The 23,450-nt window shown below is 32.4% G+C and overlaps 1 protein-coding gene across 1 annotated transcript; it reads right to left on the bottom strand.

Annotated features, from left to right (window-relative positions):
* Nucleotides 1-21,543: 21,543 nt before the first annotated feature.
* LOC127808967 (uncharacterized) lies at nucleotides 21,544-22,131 on the bottom strand. Its single transcript, XM_052347764.1, has one exon. It carries the CDS (start codon nucleotides 22,129-22,131, stop codon nucleotides 21,544-21,546), a length of 588 nt encoding a protein of 195 aa, XP_052203724.1.
* Nucleotides 22,132-23,450: the final 1,319 nt, after the last annotated feature.

Genomic DNA, 23,450 nt, shown 5'->3' on the forward strand with positions numbered 1-23,450 from the left:
AGGAACACTTACTTAACATAAATGCTTGGTTTGATTTAGAATTGAGATTTTCTAAGAGTAAAGAAATTGACAAAGATGTGCAAGTAAAAATTAGTAAAGAAAAAAAACATTGGAGAAATGTTTTAAAGAGAATCATTGTTGTGGTAAAAGCTCTGGCAAAAAATAATTTGGCATTTCATGGAACTAATGAAAAGATCTATCATGTGAATAATGAAAATTTTTTAAGTCTTATTATGATACCCAGGAGCCCAAGGTCAGGTCCAAAAAGAGACTCTAGAGAAGTTAGAATATATATTGAGGATAGTAAGGAAAGAAACAACGCCAACTGGATATCTTTTGGCTTGAATGTGGATAAAGAACTCCCGATTTAAGCATGCTTGAGTTAGGGTAGCTCAAGGATGGGTGACCCTTGGGAAGTTCACGTAGGCCCATCAGGGTAAGTTGATCCGGTCTTTCTTATCGCTCGATGTAGGATGTTACAGATGGTATCAGAACCGACCCTTGGAGAAGGCGGTCAGATAAAGACGGGGAGTGGAGTTAGGGCGCGAAGGCCTAAACAAGGAGCTGCTCTTGGTAGGCTTCTAGGATGGTAACCCCCAAAAGAGAGAAGATCTGGGACCATTTGTAAGGTCACATGACGAGGACGTCATGTGCTTAAGAGGGGGAGAATGTGATACCCCAAGAGCCCAAGATCAGATCCAAGAAGAGATTTTAGAGAAGCTAGTATATATATTGAGGATAACAAGGAAGGAAACAACTCTAGCTGGATACTTGAGCTAGGGTAGCTCAATGATGTGTGACCCCATCAGGATAAGTTGATCCGGTCTTTTCTATCGCTTGATGTAGGATGTTATTGAGATGATAGCTGAATTTAATCCAGTATTACAAGAACATGTCCGACATATTCAAAATGGTGAAATTCATAATCATTACTTGGGACATAAAATTCAAAATGAATTGATACAGATGTTAGCACATGAAGTCAAGAGTATGATTTTGAAGAAAATTAAAAAGACAAAATATTTTTTTCATTATACTTGATTGTACTCTAGATTTAAGTCATCAAGAATAAATGTCTCTCATATTAAAGTGTGTGGATATTTCAACTGGTCTAATAGTAATTGAAGAATACTTTGTAGGATTTTTAAAAGTAGATAACACTTCTGGAAAATGCCTCATTAGTGAACTTATAAGAGAAATTAAAATTTTGAATCTTGATATCAATGATATAAGAGGGCAAGGATATGATAATGGGTTTAACATGAAGAGAAAGCAACAAGGTGTACAAAAAAGAATATTGAAGATAAATTCTAAAGCATTATATACAACATGTGGTTGTCATAGTCTTAATTTAGTAATTTATGATGTGGTTGCCTCTTGTGTTAAAGTTGTATCATTTTTCGAAGTTCTACAACGCATATATTTATTATTCTCTTCTTCACCCAAAAGATGGAAAATATTAAAGAATAACATATCTAATTTAACTATCAAATCATTGTCACAAACTTGTTAGGAAAGTCATATTGAAAGTGTCAAGGCAATTAGATTTCAAGCTTCAAAAATATGTGATACTTTCTTTGAATTAATAGAAAATAGTGATGATCCTAAAATAAAGAGTGAAGCTAGATGTCTTGTAGTGTATGAATTAAAGAATTTTGAATTTTTGTTGGGCATGACTATTTGGTATGATATTTGTATACAATTAATTTAGTTAGTAAGAGCTTTCAAAGTAAAGATATGCGTATTGATGTTGCTATAGATTAATTAAAAAGTCTTCTTTCTTTTTTGAAACTTATAGGGAAAACGGATTTGAATCTACTATGGTTTCTACCAAAGAACTTGCAAATAAAATGGAAGTAGAACTCATATTTCGTGAAAAACGTGTGGTTCATAGAAAAAAATAATTTAATGAAAATGTCGATGATGATTAAACATAATCTGCTGAAAAATCCTTTAGAGTTGATTATTTTATATACATGATTGATCAAGTCATTTCTTCACTTAGAAATAGATTTGGGCAATTTGGAATATATGAAACAAAAAATTGGATTTCAATGTAATTTCAAGAAATTAAAATCAATAGATGAAGATATTTTAAAAAGTATTGTTTAAATCTTGAAAATGTTCTTAAATTTGATTAATTTTCTAATGTAGATGGTTTGGATTTATTTTTATAATTGAGAGTGTTAAAGAAAAATTTTTCAAGAGGAAAAAAATAGTCCAATGGAAATTCTTCATTATATCAAAAGAGTCGATTCTTTTCTGAATGTATATATTGCTTATAGAATATTGTTCACAATTCCAGATTCAATAATTTCTGCAAAAAAAAAAAATTTAAAATTAAATTTGATAAAATCATATTTGAGGTCAACTATGTCTCAAAAAAGATTAAATAGATTAATTATATTATCTATTGAACATAATTTATTAGATAAACTTAATTATGGAGATTTAATCAGCAATTTTGCATCTCAAAAGGTAAGAAAAAATAATTTTACATAAAACTGAACATAGTTCAACACGTGTTGTGAGATAAAAAGTTATTCATTATTGGTGAATTTTATCTTTTTAACGAGTCATTCCAATTTAAGTATGTTAAATGCTAAAAATAACATATAAGTTATAATTATAAACAAATAAGCATGAACTAAATAACATATATACATTTTATTTTTATATATAAATAATATTTAAACAAATCTCAATATAATATGTGATTACAAAATATATAGTTTAACATACCTATTTTGTATAGATATTTATATATGTAATATGAAAATAAAGAAATTTTATAAAATATGTATTTTTATATAAATATAAAGTAAGAGTAAAATATAGATATTGAGCATTAGAATTTAAAATTTATTTTAAATATTATAAAAGGATAAATTAAAATATACAAGAAACTATTATCTTAAACTCAATTTCTCTAAACTAAAACTGGGTGGGATTTGACACAAATTTTGAGTTGAATTGGTTCAATTCCAATTTATCAAACACAAAATTTTATTGTTTAGAAGCAATAAAATTAAATATCATCCATAATGCATGAGAAAATTAGATAATGTTACAAATTTTATATTGTTTAGGTATTTATGATTTGATTACTATTAGCATTTTAGTATTTTTATATATGTTCTATAAATGCAATCTTATAATTTTAGATTTTTTATTTGTCACTTGATATGATTTTTGTCAGGACTATAAAATTTTGAATAATTTTAGATTATTTTTATATTTAATATAAAATAATACTGTAAAATAATAAAAGAAGTAGAAAAAAAAAGAGAATAAACAGTGAAAGATAGGGAATGGGCTGAGCCCAACCCTTTCTCGGCCCAAAGGTAGAGGGGGAATGCTGGCCCATTTGGAATAGGGAATCACTTTAAAAAGGAAAGAACCCAATGGTTCTTCTCTCATTCAACTCAAGAAACAGTCGATGGCGGACCAGCCTCTTCTCCTGCGCAATCCCTTCTTCTCCGCCGGATACAGAGCTAGCCCAACCAATCTAAGGGCTCTAGGCAAAAAAATTTATCGAGACCTTCTTAAGAGTATTAATTTTTTTATAAAAAATAAATAATATATTTTTTTACTAAAAATTTTTATTATTTCATTAAATTAAAAAAAATTAAAGTTCAATCAACTACAAAATCTGATAATTTCTTAATGATAGTAAATTTTTAACTAAAATATAATATCTCAGAGATTAAAAAATGCTAAACAACCTATTACAATAAACAAAGAAAAAATAAAACTAATTTTTTCTTGAAACTAAAGTTAATGTAACTCGAGTAAAAAACTATACATTTATGATTTTTCTATAGAAGAAAACAAAATAAAATATTAAACTGATAACATTAAAAAGATAAAGTTCACAAATAATGAGCAAATTTTATTCCACAAATATGAGTTAAACTATACTCAGTTTTATGTAAAATTAATTTTTCTTACTTTTTGAGATACAAAATCGTTGATTAAATCTCCATAATTAAGTTTATCTAATAAACCATGTTCAATGGATAATATAGCTAATCTATTTAATATTTCTTGTGACATAGTTGACCTCAAATATGACTTTATCAATTTCAATTTTGAATTTTTTTTACAGCACAAGCCACTGAAACTGGAATTGTGAATAATATTCTATAAGCAACAATATATGCATTTAGAAAATAATCAACTATTTTGATGTAGTGAAGAATTTTCAATATACCATTTTTTTTCCTTTTAAAAATTTTATCTTAACACTCTTAATTCTAAAAATAAATCTAAACCATTTATATCACAAAGTCCATCAAATTTAAGAACATTTTTAAGATTCAAACAATATCCTTTTAAAACGTCTTCATTTATTGATTTTAATTTCTTAAAATTACATAAAAATTTTATATATTCCAAATTACTCAAATCTATTTCAAAGAAATAACTTGATCAATTGTGTACTTAATAATCAACTCTAAAGGATTTTTCAACAGATTTTATTTTATCATCATTAATATTTTTATCAAATTGTATTTTGTATTTAATTTTTTAATAAAATATTTATTATTAAAAAATAAAAATATATATAAAAAATAAATTTTTAAAATTTGGGGCCCTCCTAATTTGGGGGCCCCAGGCTTACTGGCCTTACTATAGGGCCAGCTCTGGGCGGATACTGTTAGAACAAGTAGGTTCTATGGCACACACCAAGAGGGGGGTGAATTGGTTATTTTAAAAACTTAAATGATAAAACATCAATATAAAAACTTTTTGATACAGATTGAGGATTTAGAATTTTAAAGCGTAAACCATAAAAATGACAAATGAACAAAGATAAATATGAGAACCGAGGAGGAATAATGAAATGCTTGGAAAGATAAATATATCAAAGAACACAAGCATAAGAAAACACAAGGATTTATAGTGGTTCGGCTTAACCAAGCCTAATCCACTACCTTAGCTCCTCACTAAGGATTTTTTAAACCATCCACTAAAACCCCCTACTTAAACCAAGTAGGTCCTCTAGTCCAAGACTAGGAATTACAACCTCTTGCTTATACAAGCAAACCCTCTAGCACCTAGCTAGGAATTACAGCCACTTGCTTTAACGAGCAAGTCTTCTAGCACAAAGCTAGGAAAGTAAGAGTGATACAAATGTAAACGAGATGCTAAGAGTGGGCACTCTTAGTTACAAGTTCTCTCACAATAAAAACAAGGCTTGAATGAATTAATACAAGTTAAAATCAAAGCCTTGAAGAGAGAAAAAAATTGAAGCACAATCACTGTAAATACAAACGAGTAACAGTAAGCTCAAATTAATTCATTCCCGTCCATTAGCCTTCTCTTGATCTCCTTGATATGTATATATAAGCTTCCCACAAGATTGAAGAGAAATGAAGCCGTTTGTGACCGTTGGAGAATGAGAAACTAGCCGTTGGAGATTGAAAAACTAGCTGTTGTAAGTTTCTGTGAAACACATAGTCGACAGATCAAATAGGTTAGTCGACTATTTTATCAAATAAAACTAGTCATAGTCGACAGACAGAAAAGCATAGTCGACTATCTTATAACACAAAAATCCCATAGTCGACAGATACATATGCATAGTCGACTATTGCAAAAATGTGAAGAAAATTTTGAATTTACAGAACAAAAATAGTCGACAGATGAAATAGCATAGTCGACTATCCTTTCACAATAGTCGACAGACACAAAAATAGTCGACAAATGCAAGATATAGTCGACAGATTGAAGAAGCATAGTCGACTATCCTTATGCATAGTCGACAGATTGAAGCACACAGTCGACAGATGAAGAAGATTTTCAACAGAATGAATTTTGAAAACATTACAACATATTTACATTTCTATTTTACCTTCTCATTTTGTTTAATTTATATTTTACCTTCCATTTACTTTAATACATAAATGTAAATAAGAGAGTACCCCTCATTTGGATTCAATAAAAATATCTAAAAAATCAAAGTCCATAAGAATAAAAAAGTAGAATTTGGATTTTAGTAAGAACTTAGGATTTTGCGATTTTACTACCTCCAAGATATACACTTTCTATTTCTTGAAAAAATCGTTAAAAATCATTTTATCACTAATAAATGTTAGCTATTGAATTACTGGGAGTTAGTTTTCTAAAAATGAAACATTTTCATATATGTCTCCTTATAAGGTGCTAGTCTTCCAGACTTAGAAAAATATTGAAGCGTTATCAAAACGAGTTTCAAGACATGATGCATGAACTAAAGGATTTTTTTCATACGATTAAGTTTCAAACCAAAACCTTTCATGCATGCTTCAAAATATGAAAGCTTATTCTGAAGAATGAGATTAACATAAATGATTTTTCATACTTAAGATTGAATTTTCATCAAACACATTTATGTTCAAGTTGGTCTTTTGCCTTAGAACAATTTTAGCTCTATGTTGACCAACGACTTCAAAGCTAATTTGAAAATCATTTTAGGAGATTCTTTTAAGACTAAAAACTTGACTTTACAAATCTCTAACTAAAATAGAAAATCATAAATCTTTTTGGTTTTCATTTTAACAATGCACTTGAAATTGATTTTTTGTTGAAAACCACTACCTTGATTCATGACTTAGGGATTTAATAACATATGTTTTTCATCATCAAAACTAAGCACAAGGGTAGAACATCAGATACTGCGACCAACCTTTGGTAAGATTTTTGGCGACCGATTTTCAGATCCATATATGTATACACATGCGTTTGGGATGGGTTATTTTGAAAATGAAATGTAGATCCACCAAGACCTAGCCGTTAGATCTTTTTGGGTTTCGGGTATGTCGCTCCCAAAGCCAAGGCGAGTCTGATGGTTGGAATCTGTCGTGACGGTGACCGGTGACCTTTGTGCAAAAGTGGGATTCTTTAATCAAAAATTAATTTTTAGATGTAGATGGTTTGATTTTTGATCTCTGGGTTCTATTTCTTTGATTTTCTCTGCTTTTGAAATGGATGGGTTCTTTGGATCTTTCCCATCGGCGGCACCAAGTGATGGAGTCTTCAGGACCGCTTTTAAAGAGAGAAGGTTTTTGGGTATGTCGAACACCATGATTGGACAATTGAAACGGTGGGGTATGATCACGGGAGTACCGGCCGTCCGAAGGCTGCCGCCGGCGTTTGGGTTGTTATTCTTTGAAAGAAAATGAATTTGTCTTCTAACTTCACAAGATTATGAATATTTTATTATTTTAATTTTCTTTGTGAATACAAATTATAGTTGGATTGAAGGTCGAGATAATTCTTGCACTTGTTTTCTCTCTTACTTCACTTTCTTCAAACTTATCTTGTGAATGTTTAGGAGTTTTAATTTTTATGATCTTGCACTATTGGGCCTGGTAACTTGGCTGTTTAGAACCATTATTTGTTATTCTATTTTGTATCACTTATATTTATTGGTTCTTGGTCTTGCAATGATGGTTGCTATAAGGTATTTTTTGCTTAACAAGATGACCTCCAAGGAGCTACGACGTGCGAATGAGAAGCCAATTTGGAGCATTTCATTGGTGTCAGTTTGGTCATGATTGTGAGAAAGCGAAATTGATGTTTATAAATTAAACATGTTGCAACTTGTTAATGATCTGGAGTTTAGATAAGAGAAGGCCTAGTTTTAGGGAGTTATATGTATGTTTGTCGTTCGGCCTTTGCCATGATAGGTGCGCTTGCATGGCAGGTCATCTCTTAATAAAAGTATATTTTTTTGGTGTTTGAGGGGAGATCGCACGGGGTTGTTTTTGCCCTGGGTTCTCCCCTCAAATGTGTGTTCTTGTTGCTTTGTTTTTCTTTTTCATGCTTTCCTTTCTCTTGGACAATGGACCGTTGCATCTTTGAAAACAAGCTCGACAATCTCGATTGTATTCTTTATCGTCAAACGAGACACATTGTCACACCCTGCTTATCTTAGCATTCATGATCTGACGAAGCAGCAAAGCCAAGATGTTGTTTTAGAAGATTTTGAAAGTACATGAGAAATCTTAAGGAAATCTAAGTCTTCTAGATGATTCTATAAAATTTTCATAAGAAAAAACTTTGATAACGTATCTTAGATAAACTTTTTATTTTTTAGAATGTTCTAATTGTAATTAGATGATAAAGAATAAAAATGATAGTTTAGAATAAATATGTCAGTAGATAGATTAATGAGTTTGGTAAGAAGTTGCATCAATGTATTAAGCTATATATAGAGTACTAACTCTTTTTTTTGGTGTAATAATTCATGCACTTGAATCAAATTTGTACATGTGTATGTGTGTTTTTTTTACTTTGTTTTTCTAAATTCTTTTGTTTGAGTATTACTTTGACTTTTTTTTTAATTATATTTTAATATATTTAGATAAATGTAAACTCATCGTACCCTACTTGTCATAGTAATGAACAATTTAGATACTAGTTTTTGGTAATAGTTGTGATTGTCACACTTGAAATTGTAGTACGAATCTTATTTATCCATCAAAATAATAAAAAAGAAAAAAAATGCATTATCCAAAAAAAAAAAAAACTATACAGTTTGTCAATATGGAACAATATTTCATCATTTTAGTAAGATTTCTAATTTTTACCAAAATTCCTATTCCCTATAATTATATATCATGTTACAATTGGCATTGTAACATCTCAATTTTCAAGCGTGTTATAATCTTGAGTATTCGACATCTTAGTTTTAATAATTTTACTTTGATCTCTAAGTTTTTTAAAATTCTCTCTTTTTTTTTATCTATCTATATATCGATCTCAATAAAATGAAATTAAGACAGATATCAGAACCTGTAATGAAATGTAGTCTAAGTTGAACCTAAATAAAATATAAAATTTCAAATGAACAACATATACACACACAATACCACATCTAAGTTGACTTCAAATGACAATTTAAAATTTCTTTAGAATAGAAGAAAAAGGAATATAATTTGAAACATTAAATATAAACACCCAGTAGGTGTGAAACTCCTAACGAACAAATTTGATATCTTCATGACTCATTCGTCAACCATTATTTAATTCTGCAAATAGTTTGTTACATTTACACACACACATATATAAATATATAAATTTTAAAAAATATACATTTGGGAATGACTTGTATATTTTAAAGACATGTTTTGATAAGGAACATGAAATGACTGATCAATCATAAATTTGTGAGCATCAAAATATCATAGATTGTACGCTCGAATAAATTCTCTCGAACTAGCTATTTGAGACCAACTACCACTATAAATGTTTCAGAACTTGAGACGTGGATGTCAAGGGGGACTCTAGTAGGCCTTCTCTAATGTTCGTAATCGTTTGGGGTTGTTAAGCAAGAAGATTTGCTTTTGCTTTAGGTTCTTGAATTATGAACACATTTGATGATATTGAAAACTTACCACCAATATATTTAATAAGAAAGCGAACATACCAAATGACAAAAATTCCAAACAGATTGCAAAGATGTTGGTAAACTACAAAAAAAAAAAAAAAAAAAAGCTATGATAGATTGCCCCAAAACTGATTGGGAAAGACACTCTGATATTTAAATTAGACAAGCAGTAAGAAGAGGGATTAGGTGTCTAGAGATAGTTTAAGATTAAGAATGAATTGAATGATTACCCTAGAAAGGAGATTCTCCTCTTTTTATAACTATTTTATAGTTATGTAGATAATCCTTAGCTTAGAACCAAGTCTTTTTGTTCGTTAACATCTAGGAATCATAATCCCAAATAAATTATGAGGATTAGTATTTGTAAGGACCCGCTCCCGAAAGTCCCAAAAACACAGGAGTTTCAAGAGGAAGCCCTCACGGAAAGGATACAGATGCAAACTTCAACAAAATATCTCAAATGAGATTTACATTAATAAACACAACGGAAGCAAAAATCTTATAGAATACATTCTTTGATGACAACATTAGGGCTCACATGCCCGCACACACAAAAACACCATGTCTAGCATAGCAAGACAATATCCTTCCTGGACTCAAAACAAGACAAAACGTGCAAGAATCTTCCGGTTAGGGTGCCTCTGTACACAATATCTAACATAGGGAGAACTAAGCTTGGTCCCACCCTCGACTGCTTTTCCACGCTTACCTGGAATGATGAAAAGTAAGAGTGAGTCACAAGACTCAATAAGTGTATATATAAAAAAAAAGGATAACATGTCTGATAGCTGACTCGCCCATAAACACACCCACCCATGATATGTATCGCATATTAAACCATGTCATGTACCACGATACCAAATCATAACGTAAACGCATCAATGCACACACATAGTCCTTGGGGTCCACACAAGACAAGACACGCATTGGCCCCCAAGTCCCGTATATAAACCTATTGTAATCCAATATAGGCTACTATAGACTTCCAAGGTATACATCAGATCATTCCCCGAAGTCTAAAAATACACCATGGAGTATACACCAGATCATTCCCCACCGGGTACACCCGTGGAGTATACACCAGATCATTCCCCACCGGGCCCAAATAACTTCCACATCCAAAGACTCCCGAGGTATGCACCAGATCATTCCCAAAGTCCCATATCCTCAGCATTCAATGCAACAAATAAAGAAATGCACAACTTATGCAGCATAAACGTGATGTCAAGGCCCCCATAAGCCAAGCACCAGACCATGCTACGCCCACATAAGAACTCACACATACACATGCTCCATGTGTCCATGCTCACCTACAATACACAGGTCGGTACTCACAAGCCAACCATGTCATGCCAATGCTCATGCCACCATTGAACACAAAACATGATCCCAGATGTATGGAAACCCATACCCCAATGTCCCAATGCATCACCATGCAATGTGTAATCATAAATAAATCAAAATATAATACCACCCCAAATAGAAACCATCTGGAACCTACCCCGATAAGGTTCGGCATCATTCCACAAAGAAATGTAGGGAGAAATAGCCCTACTTGGCTAGCAAATACAAAATGCATTAATAATGCTCAAGGAACCTTTTCTATTCTCATAAAGAATTACATCTAGAAGCATTATAATCTAGCCTATTAGTTAATCTCATCATACTCCAATGATGCCCCAAAATAAACTATTTATCTCCCAAACATTGGGGTAAAGCAAATCGCTCAAACGGAAGAACTCCATATTCCATGCCAAGATTGGCTGGGTTGCTACGGCCTCAAACATATTCAAATAATCCAAGATACATTCCAAAACAAAGATTAACAAGCCTATTTTATTCTACAAAAATGGATTTCAAGTTGGACAATACCACAAATAGTTATGCCCCAAACACCAAAGCATTATTGGACTGGAAGTGAAGATTTAAATTTCTAGCTTCTAGTTCATTGGGCTTCAACTCATCCAATTTTTGTCCAAATACCCACAAATTATATACTAAATTGATTCTTATTAAGTCTAATTTATGAAACTTCAAACGGTTCGTCGATCGGATATCTACACAAAAAGTTATGGCCAAAATAATATAGGGTGCGCAGTGTAGTCTACCGCGGGAGTCGACTCTCGAGGCAAAGTCAACTGTCACATGCCCAGAGTCGACCTAGCCGAGAACTCTTCATGTAAAGTCGACTCCTAACACCCCAGAGTCGACTGTTGAACCTCCAGAACTCAAAAATGACGAACAAAATACCCCCAAAACCCTTCAAACCCCTTCCAAACCTTCCAATACTCCAATAAACTCCAATTCCACCATAATCCCTCATCCCAAAGGTGCTACAACCTCTATTTCAAGACCCAAATAAAGCCAACAAAATCAAACAAAGGGTTTGAGAGATTTACAACAATTTTTACATAGCTTTTCAAATCAAGCTTTTCTTGAAAAATACCAAAGCTAAAGGAATCAAAGGGAAGAAAAAGGAGTTTAGAACTTGCCTTGTGGATTTTGTTAGCCCCACTAAGCTTCCAAGCCACACAAGATACTATCTTTTTCTCCCAAATCTTCAAATCTATGGAGAGAGAGAAATCCCAAGAGGAGAAGAAGGGATGTTGAAGAAGAAAGGAAGAAAGAAGAAAGTGAAGAAGAAGGAGAAGTAAAGAAGGAAAAGTGGCTCACGCCACCACCACCTTCTCCCTTTTATTCTTTCCCCCATTTACCCATTTACCCATTTGTCCTTTAAGTTTAGCTCTTATTCCCTCCATGACCCTTAGCCATCTAAGTAAATGCAAATATCCTATAATTCATTTAAATAAATCCTCTTGATATAAATGCATAATTCTTTTCTTTTCCATTTCTCATATAATATCTTACACACATACATTGCAAAGTCGTGGGTCCCTTTTCGTCATAGTCAAATCCCTAACTTTTCCATCATTTTACCTTCTGTGCCAAACCAACTAAAAACATCACATATAATCCTTCAAAAATAATGGCTCAAACAAAGCAAATATTTTATTCCCACAGTTAACACTCGGATCCGCTAACGGGTCGTTACAGTATTTTTCTTACAGAACATCTTTCTAAGATTTAGGAGAACAAGTCTATCTTGAGTTTATTAGGATATAAACTGATAACTAGATTTTACTTGCAAGTATTCAAAAGTTTCTCTATTCAAGTTGTGAAAGATCCCTTGTAGAGTACGAAGGCCAATCAAGGCTTGTTCTATGGGCCAAGGCTGAGTAGGGCTTGACCCATGAACCGATTCATTCTCAAGTATCATCAACATATCTCACACTAGAAACTTTTTTGAAAGCTTCACTATGGAGCTTTAGGGGGGCATCTCTAACGCCTTCAATGTTTAGCTTTAGTTTTTCCCAAATTAATGTAGCCATAATCCCCCGATCAGTTTGCGAAGTATCAAATATAACTTATCTTTATAAATATGCATGACTGCAACTGAATTTGTCACCCAGATATTTTCAACAAATTAAATCACATGTCCCAATATTTGTTCAATTAGCTAAACATCTCCAATATCAACTAAGCTAGTCAAATTTGATGGGAAATCATAAATATCAATCTTCATCCTTCATTCTTTGTTGTAGTTGTTTTAACCTCTCCAAGTCTTCTATCAAAGTTGAATTATGACTTCTCCTCTTATGTTAACTCCTCCCTTGGAGGTACACTTGGATATATCTCATCATTCTTTCATTCTTGTATAAAATTATTATTAATTACATCATCTAAAGATGCCAACAGGAGCAATGTATATTCTTTTTATCTTCAAGTTTTTCCCCTATTTTTAGCAATAGACACACTAAGTGAATGCATTGATATAATAATGTAAATTATCTCATTCTTCCATTAAGAGCGAGTAAAAATATATCTTCATGTTATTGTTATCAATATCGTTCTGTACATGTTGATTGTCCCCAAAAAAAAAGTTGCACAAAATCATCTTTGTTCCATTCTGATTAAGATGTTGGTCCACAAAACAGTGTTGAATAATATCATAATAATGGTACCAGCACTGCCAACAATACCATTCTTACATTCAGAAATCTTTTGAAAGGTACCATCATCCTAGACATAAAGGCTTGCTATAGAAACTGGTTATGCAAATTGTTTTGGCTTCACAAAATCTTATTATGTTATAGTATATAAATATATATACATATCTTCATAGTGTTGTGTTTGTGGAAACACACTTATGAAACATGTTTTAACTATTTTATTTATGGGTTTAGAAAGAGAAAGCATAAAGATGGTCTTACAACGGTCAAATAAACTACCCTTGTAACTATAAAAGAATTTTTATAATCAAATAAATTACCCATTTAACTTTAAAGGATATTTAAGATCGCTTAAAATGTTAGATGCACTCTATTGCTCCATATTTCTATTTTTACTAAATTTACATACCACATACTCTATTTTTAACCTACTCAATTAATTATTCTAAAGTTTTTCTGTTGCCCAAAAAAATAACCCAAGGGAGACGAATTGAGTTTTATAAGATTTAAAAATTTTCTTTCAAAGTTGAGTTTAATATGTAATTTGTTGATGGATAGATAATAGCAAGTAATGAAACAATCAAATATAAACACACAAGATTTTATAGAGATTAAACTTTAAGATTCTACTAAAAAGAATGGGAATAATCTTAGTTTTTATACAGGAGCAAATAAGAACCCTCACAAAGCGAGACCACATCACATGCAAGTGAATTAATACAAACAGATTTACAACCCTTTTACATCAAAACAAAGAAGGATTTGCAACAACAGTGCTTCACACTTAAATGTTTTAAGAAGCCTTGAACACCTTCTGTTTTGAATGCACAAAGAGCTGAATAAGTTAGTCCAAATGATTGGTAGATGAGCTGCTTTTACAGCTTTGGTTCTAACTGGAGGTAAAACAGATCACTTTTGTTGTATTTGAAACATTCTAAATCCCTATACAAAAACAACTTTGTAGGGGAAGATAAAGATCATATAGTCTTAACTTGATACAGAATGAATCAAATAATAACAGACCATCCATATTTAATGACATGCAAAAAAGGAGAAAGAACAGTTTGGTGGTCTGCTAGGCCTTCTCGAAAAAATAGAAATGAATTTAAACATTTGATATGCGAAAAATATAAATATGGTTGAAGCCATATTAACTACTTTCAGAAGTATGGAAAGGGTACAACTATAGAGTAGGTTATGACTTGCAGAAATGAAAAGAAAAAGAACATATGAGGTCATAATAATGTTTTAAACTATTTGTGGCTACTTTGGTGAAAGGCCTAATTGCCTTAGTAACACCTCACAAGTTTGTCTTTTAGGTCAGAGGAGGGAATCATAAAGAAAAAATCATGTAAAAATAGTTTATAGATGTTTAGAATGAGATATGAGATATGAGAATAGCAAATAATACAATTTTCTAAACTTAAAAATTCATTTTTGATAGAACTTAGTCGACCAATCCGGCCTTTCAGAATCAATTGTGGATGACATTAGTTAACCAATCAAGCCTCTTTGTAAAAATTGGTGATTGTTCCCTTGAAGTTAACAGTTTCCTTTTCATACTTTAAATTTAAATTCCATTTCTTCTTTTGTTTTATTTATGAACATTTTTACCTATATACGTACTAGAGATTGTACGTCCACAAGATGACTTGGATAAACTTGTTTTTAATTAACCCCCAAGGGATTTTACCTTTGATTTTATTAATATGCTTATCTCTCATGATAATTAAGAGTAATATTACATAATAGAATTAAACCTAATCACAATATAAATTGCTACTCCCATATATAATTTCTTGTGTAAAACCAAGATCTATGTTGTTTACCAAATCATCTATCATTAGAATACAGACAACCAAAATGCAACTAAACCAAAGCTATTAAAGATTCCCATTTTTAACCGTGTTATAGATTCTACTATTCCTCAAGCTTTCCCTTTTTCACTGAACCAGCTATATCTACATATATATATATATATATATATTTCATAACATAAAATACGTACACTTATGGATGATGTTTGTCCTCAACAACAAAAAATAAATAAATAAATACATTTAAGAAGGACTATACATTTTACAATATGTCTTGCATGCAAGTATGAGATGAAGGTACTTCAACAACTTTAAATGTTACACATCATCTTTAAATTACAATTTCAAAATACTTTCACTAGAAGAATTGAAAAAAAAAAAAAAGGCTTTTTCAAGCAATTTTAGCCTAAAAAAATGTTGAAATTTTTTCCTAACTTTTACAAATCTGAAAAACCATTCTTGACACCAACTTTTACTAGAGTTTCTTGCAAATGTCACAATAAAATGCCTAGTCTGGTCGATTATTAATCCTATCTAAGTGAATACTGATTATGTGGCCGAATATATGTAGCCAGGCTTCCCCATATTTTGTGAGATATAAGAAGATTAATATTATTGAAAAAATAAAATTGGGGCCAAAAAGTACCCCCAAAGTGACAACCCAAAAGTTCAATAGAAATCTGAACTGGCATGATGGTACTGCTAAAACCAACCTCTCAAAGCACAAATTAACCAATACGCCTCCAAGCAGATTGCCCCAGTGCTAACATTTATATAATACAATTCCACCCTAGTTTATAATAATTAGTTTGATTATAATTTTGTTTCTTAATTCTAATTAAAATTCTCCAATTGTCTGTAATCATGATCGATCTAACCATTCTAACTTGAAATAATTATCACATAATCAAAAATTATGATCTCTTTAACTTATAAGAAAAAATTTCAACAATTGATTACATGCAGAACCCTACACAGAGGGCAAACACCCTTTTGCTTAAGCCACTTGAAGATCAGTGGCGGAGTCACGTTTTGGCCCACTGGGGCCTTGGCCCCAATTGACTTTTTTATTTTTTTGATTTTTTTTATATATATTAGTATAAATTATTATAATTTTTATAATTTGGTCAGGGATAAAATTATACTTTGGTCCGAACAAAAATTCTTTCTAGGCTCTGCCACTGTTGAAGATGCAATAGCCATGAAACTTGTGCATGCAATTGGACATGGCTTTGACATCCTCATCCCCCACCAGTACAAAATTAACTTTTTAGAGACGAAAAATTTTGTTGTTAAATTTTTTAGCGATGGATTTAGTGATAGTCACCTATCCGTCGCTAAAACAGGCGTCGTTGAAATTTAACGATAGAATTTTTAGTGACGGAATCAGCAACGAGATATAACATCCATCGCTAATTTAGCGACGGGATAACCCCCATCGCTGATTTAGCGACGAGTGTTATAGCCGACGCTAATTCAAAAAAAAATAAAAAAATTATATGTAAATAAAATAATAATAATAATAATAAAATATAAATTATATAAATTAAAATTTGAACGTAAATTTTTATATTCATTTAATCTAAATATATAAATAAAATTTTGATAATTAATAATTTATTTTAATTAATTAATTAAAATAACTTACTCACTAACAATATTTATAACATTATATTTGTACTTCTTATTTTAAAATACAAATAAGAACTAATTAAAATACAAATATTAAACTTTTTATTTAAAATTATTATAATATATTTAATAAATAACTACTTAAAATTTTTTTTACAAATAAATTGTATATCCATTTTATTTTTTATGTATAATTAATATTTCATTGAAAAAAAATTGACATAATAATTTTTTATTTCTAATTTTTTCTATCTTGTTTAAATCATCAATAATATATACATTATACACAATAATATATATACATAATATACAACTATATAAATGTAAAATAAATAATAAAATACATGCAATAAATATGAATAAAATGGATATTTTTTATCTAAACTAACATGAATATTTTTCATCCAAAAAACATTTAAAGATGCATTTAAAAGTTAAAATAACAAAATATTAAAAATATAATGCATAAAAAAAATATCTTATAAATTTTGTTGATACTGGTATTTTCTAAATGAAGATTACAAAATAAAAAATTAAATAAAACATTAAAAGTGAAGAGAGAGGAGTGCAGAAGGGGTGAGGAAAGGGGGAAGAGAGGGGAGACAAAGAGTGAAGAGGGGAGAGAGAGTGCAGGGGAGGGGGGAAATTCAAAGGGGGCAGCCATGGAGAAATTCAAATGGGGTGGGTGCGCGGGAGAGGGGGGCCTGTCGGGTTTAGCGACTGGCATCTTCCCATCGCTAAACCTTCCCTACCCATTTATATGTGTATACACATCAAAACAAAGGAAAAGATCAGGTGTTTTTGCTGATACATCTCTCTATACATATATATGTGTGTGTGTGTGTGTGTGTAAAATTGAAAAGAAGATGAAGAATATGCAAAAGAATATGAATATACTCCCAGCAAAAAAAAGAAGATGAATGTGCTGAAAAATGATGAAGAAGAAGAAGACCAGATCTGCTCTCTCTCTCTCTCTCTCTCTCTATATATATATATATACACATGTGTATAGATACAGCAAAACTGTTAGAATTATAGCATAGAAAGGAAGGAGCACACTTTCTTGTTTTTCAGAACTTTATAATGCCTCATTGATACTTGCTGATATATATACACAAAAGACATAATCCCATGATTTAAGGAAGGGCCATACCTATTACAACTTTCCCTTTAGCAGCCCTTACAAAAAACTTTCCATAAAACAAGGACATCCATTCCTTTTTACTAACCCTCCACAGCCAAATATCATTACAAATATTCTAATCTAACTTGGGAGTATCTAGAAAAACCTGACTTCAACACTCCTCCTCATGATTTTTCTTGGAGACTCCCAGTTTGACCCTTAAATCTTCAAACCTTCCAGTTGCAAGTGACTTAGTCATAATGTCTGCAAGTTGGTTTTCTGAGCTGCAATGAATCAGCTGCACTTCACCTTCTTTTTTAGCTTGCCTGATGGCATGAAACCTGACATTTATGTGCTTTGTACGCCCATGTTGCACTGGATTTTTAGTCATTGAAATGGTTGATTTATTGTCAACTTGAATGACAGTAGCTTCCTGTTGAGTTTGAAACAAATCTGCCAAAACCTTCCTTAACCAAATGGCTTGGTTAGCAGCAGCAGTAGCAGCTATGTACTCTGCTTCTGCAGTTGACTGAGCAATAACATCTTGCTTCCTTGAAACCCATGAAAAAACTCCTGAACCCATAGAAAATACATAACAGTGGTGCTTTTCATGTCATCAAGGCATCCTGCCCAGTCACTATCAGAAAACCCTTGCAGCTTTCCATTTTCTGCTGTTGTATACCAAATTCCAGAATCATAAGTACCTTTTATATACCTTAGGACTCTTTTAGCTGCCCTTAAATGAACCTGACCAGGTGATTGCATATACCTGGACAACACACTTGCTGCAAACATGATATCTGGTCTTGAAGCAGTTAAATACAAGAGGCTTCCCACCAAACTTCTATAATGGCTAGGATCCACATCTTCACCCTTTTCTGCTTTTGACAGCTTTCCATTTTGAGCCAGAGGTGTAGCAACAGATTTACACCTTTCCATATTAAACTTCTTCAACAAATCAAGTGCATACTTTCTTTGGGAAATGAAGATGCCAGCCGATGATTGGCTAATCTCCATCCCTAGAAAGTAGGTCATAAGCCCCAAGTCTGACATTTCGAATACAGCTTCCATTTCCTTCTTGAATTCAGCAATTAGCCTTGAATTACTTCCAGTTACTAACATATCATCAACATAGATAGATAAGATTAACAATTCTCCAATTTCAAACCTTTTAACATAGAGTGTAGCTTCATTTTCACTTCTTGTAAAACCACAATGCAGCAGGTGTGAGTCTACTTTGCTGTACCAGGCTCTAGGAGCTTGTTTCAGGCCATACAAAGCCTTTTGTAACTTGTAAACCTTGTTCTCCATCCCTGAAACCTGAAATCCTTCTGGTTGCTCAACAAATAACTCCTCCTGCAGCTCACCATTCAAGAATGATGACTTTACATCCAAGTGATACACTTCCCATTTCAAGTTAGCAACCAAAGCTAATAGCAACCTTATAGTTTCATGCCTTGCAACTGGTGCAAACGTGTCACCATAATCTACACCAGCTTGCTGTGAATATCTCTTGACAACAAGTCTAGCCTTGTGCTTGTAAATAGAGCCATCAGGATTCAACTTTGTCCTGAAAATCCATTTCACCCCTATCACATTTCTTACTTCAGGTCTGTCCACAAGCTGCCAAGTATGATTTTTCTCTATCATATCAATCTCCTCCTGCATTGCCAATCTCCATTCTTCATACTTTACTGCTTCAGCAAAGGAGGAAGGCTCCAAGGCTGCATAATTGCATTTCTCATATACCTCAGACAATGATTTTGTCTTGAGAATAGGAGAATCAGGAGGGGAATCAGCAGCCTTGTCAGAATTCATTCTAGAAGTCAAAACAGAAAGTTGTGGTGAATCAGATTTCCCTTCAGTTTTCTGCAAGAAAACTTTGTCTTTTTCAGCAAGACCTTTGTCCCAATTCCAGTGTAGAGACTCATCAATCACCACATCCCTGCTCACATAAACTTTTTGACTTTGCATATTATAAATCCTGTAGCCTTTTGACATGGATGAATAGCCCAAGAAAATTCCTACTTCAGCCTTCTGATCTAGCTTGCTTCTCTTTGCAGAGGGCACATGGACATAGCAAATTGAACCAAATGTCCTCAAGTGTTTGGCTGTTGGTTTTAACCCTGACCAAGCTTCCACTGGAGTCTTCCCATCCACTAATCTAGTAGGCAGCCTGTTGAGTAAATACACTGTTGTATGAATAGCCTCTGCCCAGAAATTCAAAGGCAAATTCTTTTCCACCATCATGCACCTTGCCATTTCCACAACAGTTCTGTTCTTCCTCTCTGAAACTCCATTTTGCTGTGGTGAGTAGCTCACTGTTAGCTGATGACTAACACCCAAATCTGCACAAAACCTCTCAAATTCATGAGAAGTATACTCCTTCCCATTATCAGATCTCAAAGCCTTCAACTTGCATCCACTTTGAGTCTCAACCATAGTCTTAAACTTCTTAAACACAGAAAAGACATCCCCTTTGCTTCTCAAGAAATATACCCAAGTCATTCTAGTGAAATCATCAATAAAGAGCACAAAATACTTGTTTTGACTTAATGATTCTGTGCTCATTGGTCCACAAACATCTGTGTGCACTAACTCTAATTTCTCCTTAGCTCTCCATGTTGCACTAGCAGGAAATGTTTGTCTATGCATTTTTCCAAATTGACAAGAACCACACACATCACTAGTCACTTGGATTTCAGGTAGGTCCCTTGTTAAATCATTTGCTTGCATATATTTCAAAGCAGCCAAATTAAAGTGCCCATACCTTCTGTGCCATACCACAAATTCATCTATCTTTGCAAAATTAGCACTATCACCAACAACATTCCAGTTTAAAGGAAAGGCCTTGTCAACCATAACCACTTTAGCAATCAAGCAATCATGAGGATCATAAATATAGCAGAATTTCCCTTTAAATGATAATGAGTACCCATTTGCAAGCATTTGAGCTACACTTAATAAATTCTGAGCTAAACAAGGTATAAATAGCACATCATGAATGTATTTAGTACCTTGCTTAGTGTTTACTGTCACTGAACCCTTTCCTTCTGCTTGAACCACCTGTCCATTTCCAAGCTTTACTCTTGTCTTCACAGACCTATCTAAATTGGAAAAAATCTGCTCATCTTTGGACATGTGACTAGTGCAGCCACTATCAATAAACCAAGTCTGCTTATAGGAGTTTTGTGTTTCCTGGAAAGCCATAAACAGACTAGCAGATTCATTCTCCTGCTCATCTATAAAATTTGCTTGTTGTGTGGACTGACCTTGAGATTGACTTTGCTTGGCCCTACAATTTCTTTCTATGTGACCAGGCTTTTTGCAAAACTTGCATTCTATTTGAGGTTTTCCTTTGTACCAACAATCCTTCTCCAGATGATTGGTCCTTTGACAAGTGTTGCACGGTGGAAACTTGCCATTTTTTCCAAATTCCTTGGACCCCATAATACCTTTTCCTTTACCTCATTTGTTTGATGTAGGCTGTTTTGAGTCTTTAGCAGGCTGTTTCCCTTTATGCCTGGCTTGAAATGCCCCTTCAGATACTTCTTCCTCCCTTATACTTGTTCTCTGCTCTTGTGCTTACAGTTTACTAATCAACTCAGCAATTGTTAAAGTCTTGAGATCACAAGATTCCTCAATGGCTGAAATCTTGGACTCAAATCTTGCTGGCAAACTGATTAGAATTTTTTCTACCACCTTACTATCTTCATAAGTCTCTCCAAACAGCCTTATCTTATTTACAAGCTCCATGAGCTTAGCAGAATAATCTTTCACCGTTTCACCTTCTTTCATCCTTAGCATTTCAAATTCACGTTTTAAAGTTAGGAGTTTAACAGCCCTTACCCTGTCACTTCCTTCAAATTCTGATCTTAGCTTTTCCCATGCTTCCTTAGGACTTTCACAAGTCATTATTCTGGTGAAGATAACATCTGACAGTGCTGAATGAATGCATGTGAGAGCCTTTGGTTGTTTAGCTTTCTGTTCTTCATGATTCTTAATCTGAGCCATTGTTGGATTAGGCAGCAAAGGCAGAGGATCTGCTCCTACTTCCACTGCATCCCACAAATTTAAAGCCTTGAGGTATGCCTTCATCTTTATCACCCATATGTGATAATTTTCTCCTGTAAACATTGGAGGACCCGTCCCTAGGAAATTGCTGGAAGCCATCTCACTCTCTCAAGTGTTTGATCTCTCACCTCACAAACACTCTCAGAATTTTCCTCACAGATCCCTCAAGAAGACAGCTCTGATACCATTTGTTAGAATTATAGCATAGAAAGGAAGAAGCACACTTTCCTGTTTTTCAGAACTTTATAATGCCTCATTGATACTTGCTGATATATATACACAAAAGACATAATCCCATGATTTAAGGAGGGGTCATACCTATTACAACTTTCCCTTTAGCAACCCTTACAAAAAACTTTCCATAAAACAAGGACATCCATTCCTTTTTACTAACCCTCCACAGCCAAATATCATTACAAATATTCTAATCTAACTTGGGAGTATCTAGAAAAACCCGACTTCAACAAAAACAAAGGAGAAAATCAGGTGTTTTTGCTGATTTTTTTTAACTTTTCTGAGAAAAACTGAAACTTTGCTGATTTTTTATGCATTTGCTGAAATTCTTGTTTTTGCTGAATTTTATAATCAGAACTTTTTGGGTCTAACAAAATAATGTCAGAGTGGCTTTTTGACTGCGTTGGATGATATTATTGCTGAAATTATTTTTTTCTGTATTTTTTTGGATTTTTATATTATTTTTTATGCATTTTGTATGTCTAAAGAAAATAAAAAAATTAAATTTATAATGCTTTTTGAGAAAAAAAATTAAGCACAGAGTCTAAGGATCAAACATTGTTTTAAGTTTTTCTTTTCATTTTTTGACAACTGACAGCAAAATTAAACATTTTCAGTTTCTGTTTCGCTTAGCTAAATCTTCCCTACTCATTTTTGGCATCTTCTCAGCACTAAACCCTCTCTTTTCACATTTAGTAACGGGCATCTTCCTTTCGCTAAATTCTCCCCCTTTTCATTTAGTAGCGACGGGCATCTTTCCGTTGCTAAATGAGAAATGAGAAGGGTTTTAAAAAAATTTAAAAAATATTTTAAATAAATGTTTGAATTTCCGTCGCAACATCGAACATTTATTTATATATTATTTTATATTTATTTTTGAGTATAAAATATATTTTTCTCTATATATTATTATTATTATTATTTATATTTTATGATGTTTCTCTTTTGCTTAGCTAAACCTTCTCTACTCATTTTTGGCATCTTCTCATCACTAAACCCTTTCTTTTCACATTTAGCAACGGGCATCTTCTTTTCGCTAAATTCTCCCCCTTTTCATTTAGTAGTGACGGGCATCTTTCCGTAGCTAAATGAGAAATGCGAAGAGGTTTAAATTTTTTTCAAAAGATTTAAAAAAATATTTTTAAAAAACATCATAAAATATAAATAATAATAATAATAATAAT

The sequence above is a fragment of the Diospyros lotus genome, chromosome 1 (genome assembly GCF_014633365.1).
Source record: "Diospyros lotus cultivar Yz01 chromosome 1, ASM1463336v1, whole genome shotgun sequence".
Lineage (NCBI taxonomy): Eukaryota > Viridiplantae > Streptophyta > Magnoliopsida > Ericales > Ebenaceae > Diospyros > Diospyros lotus.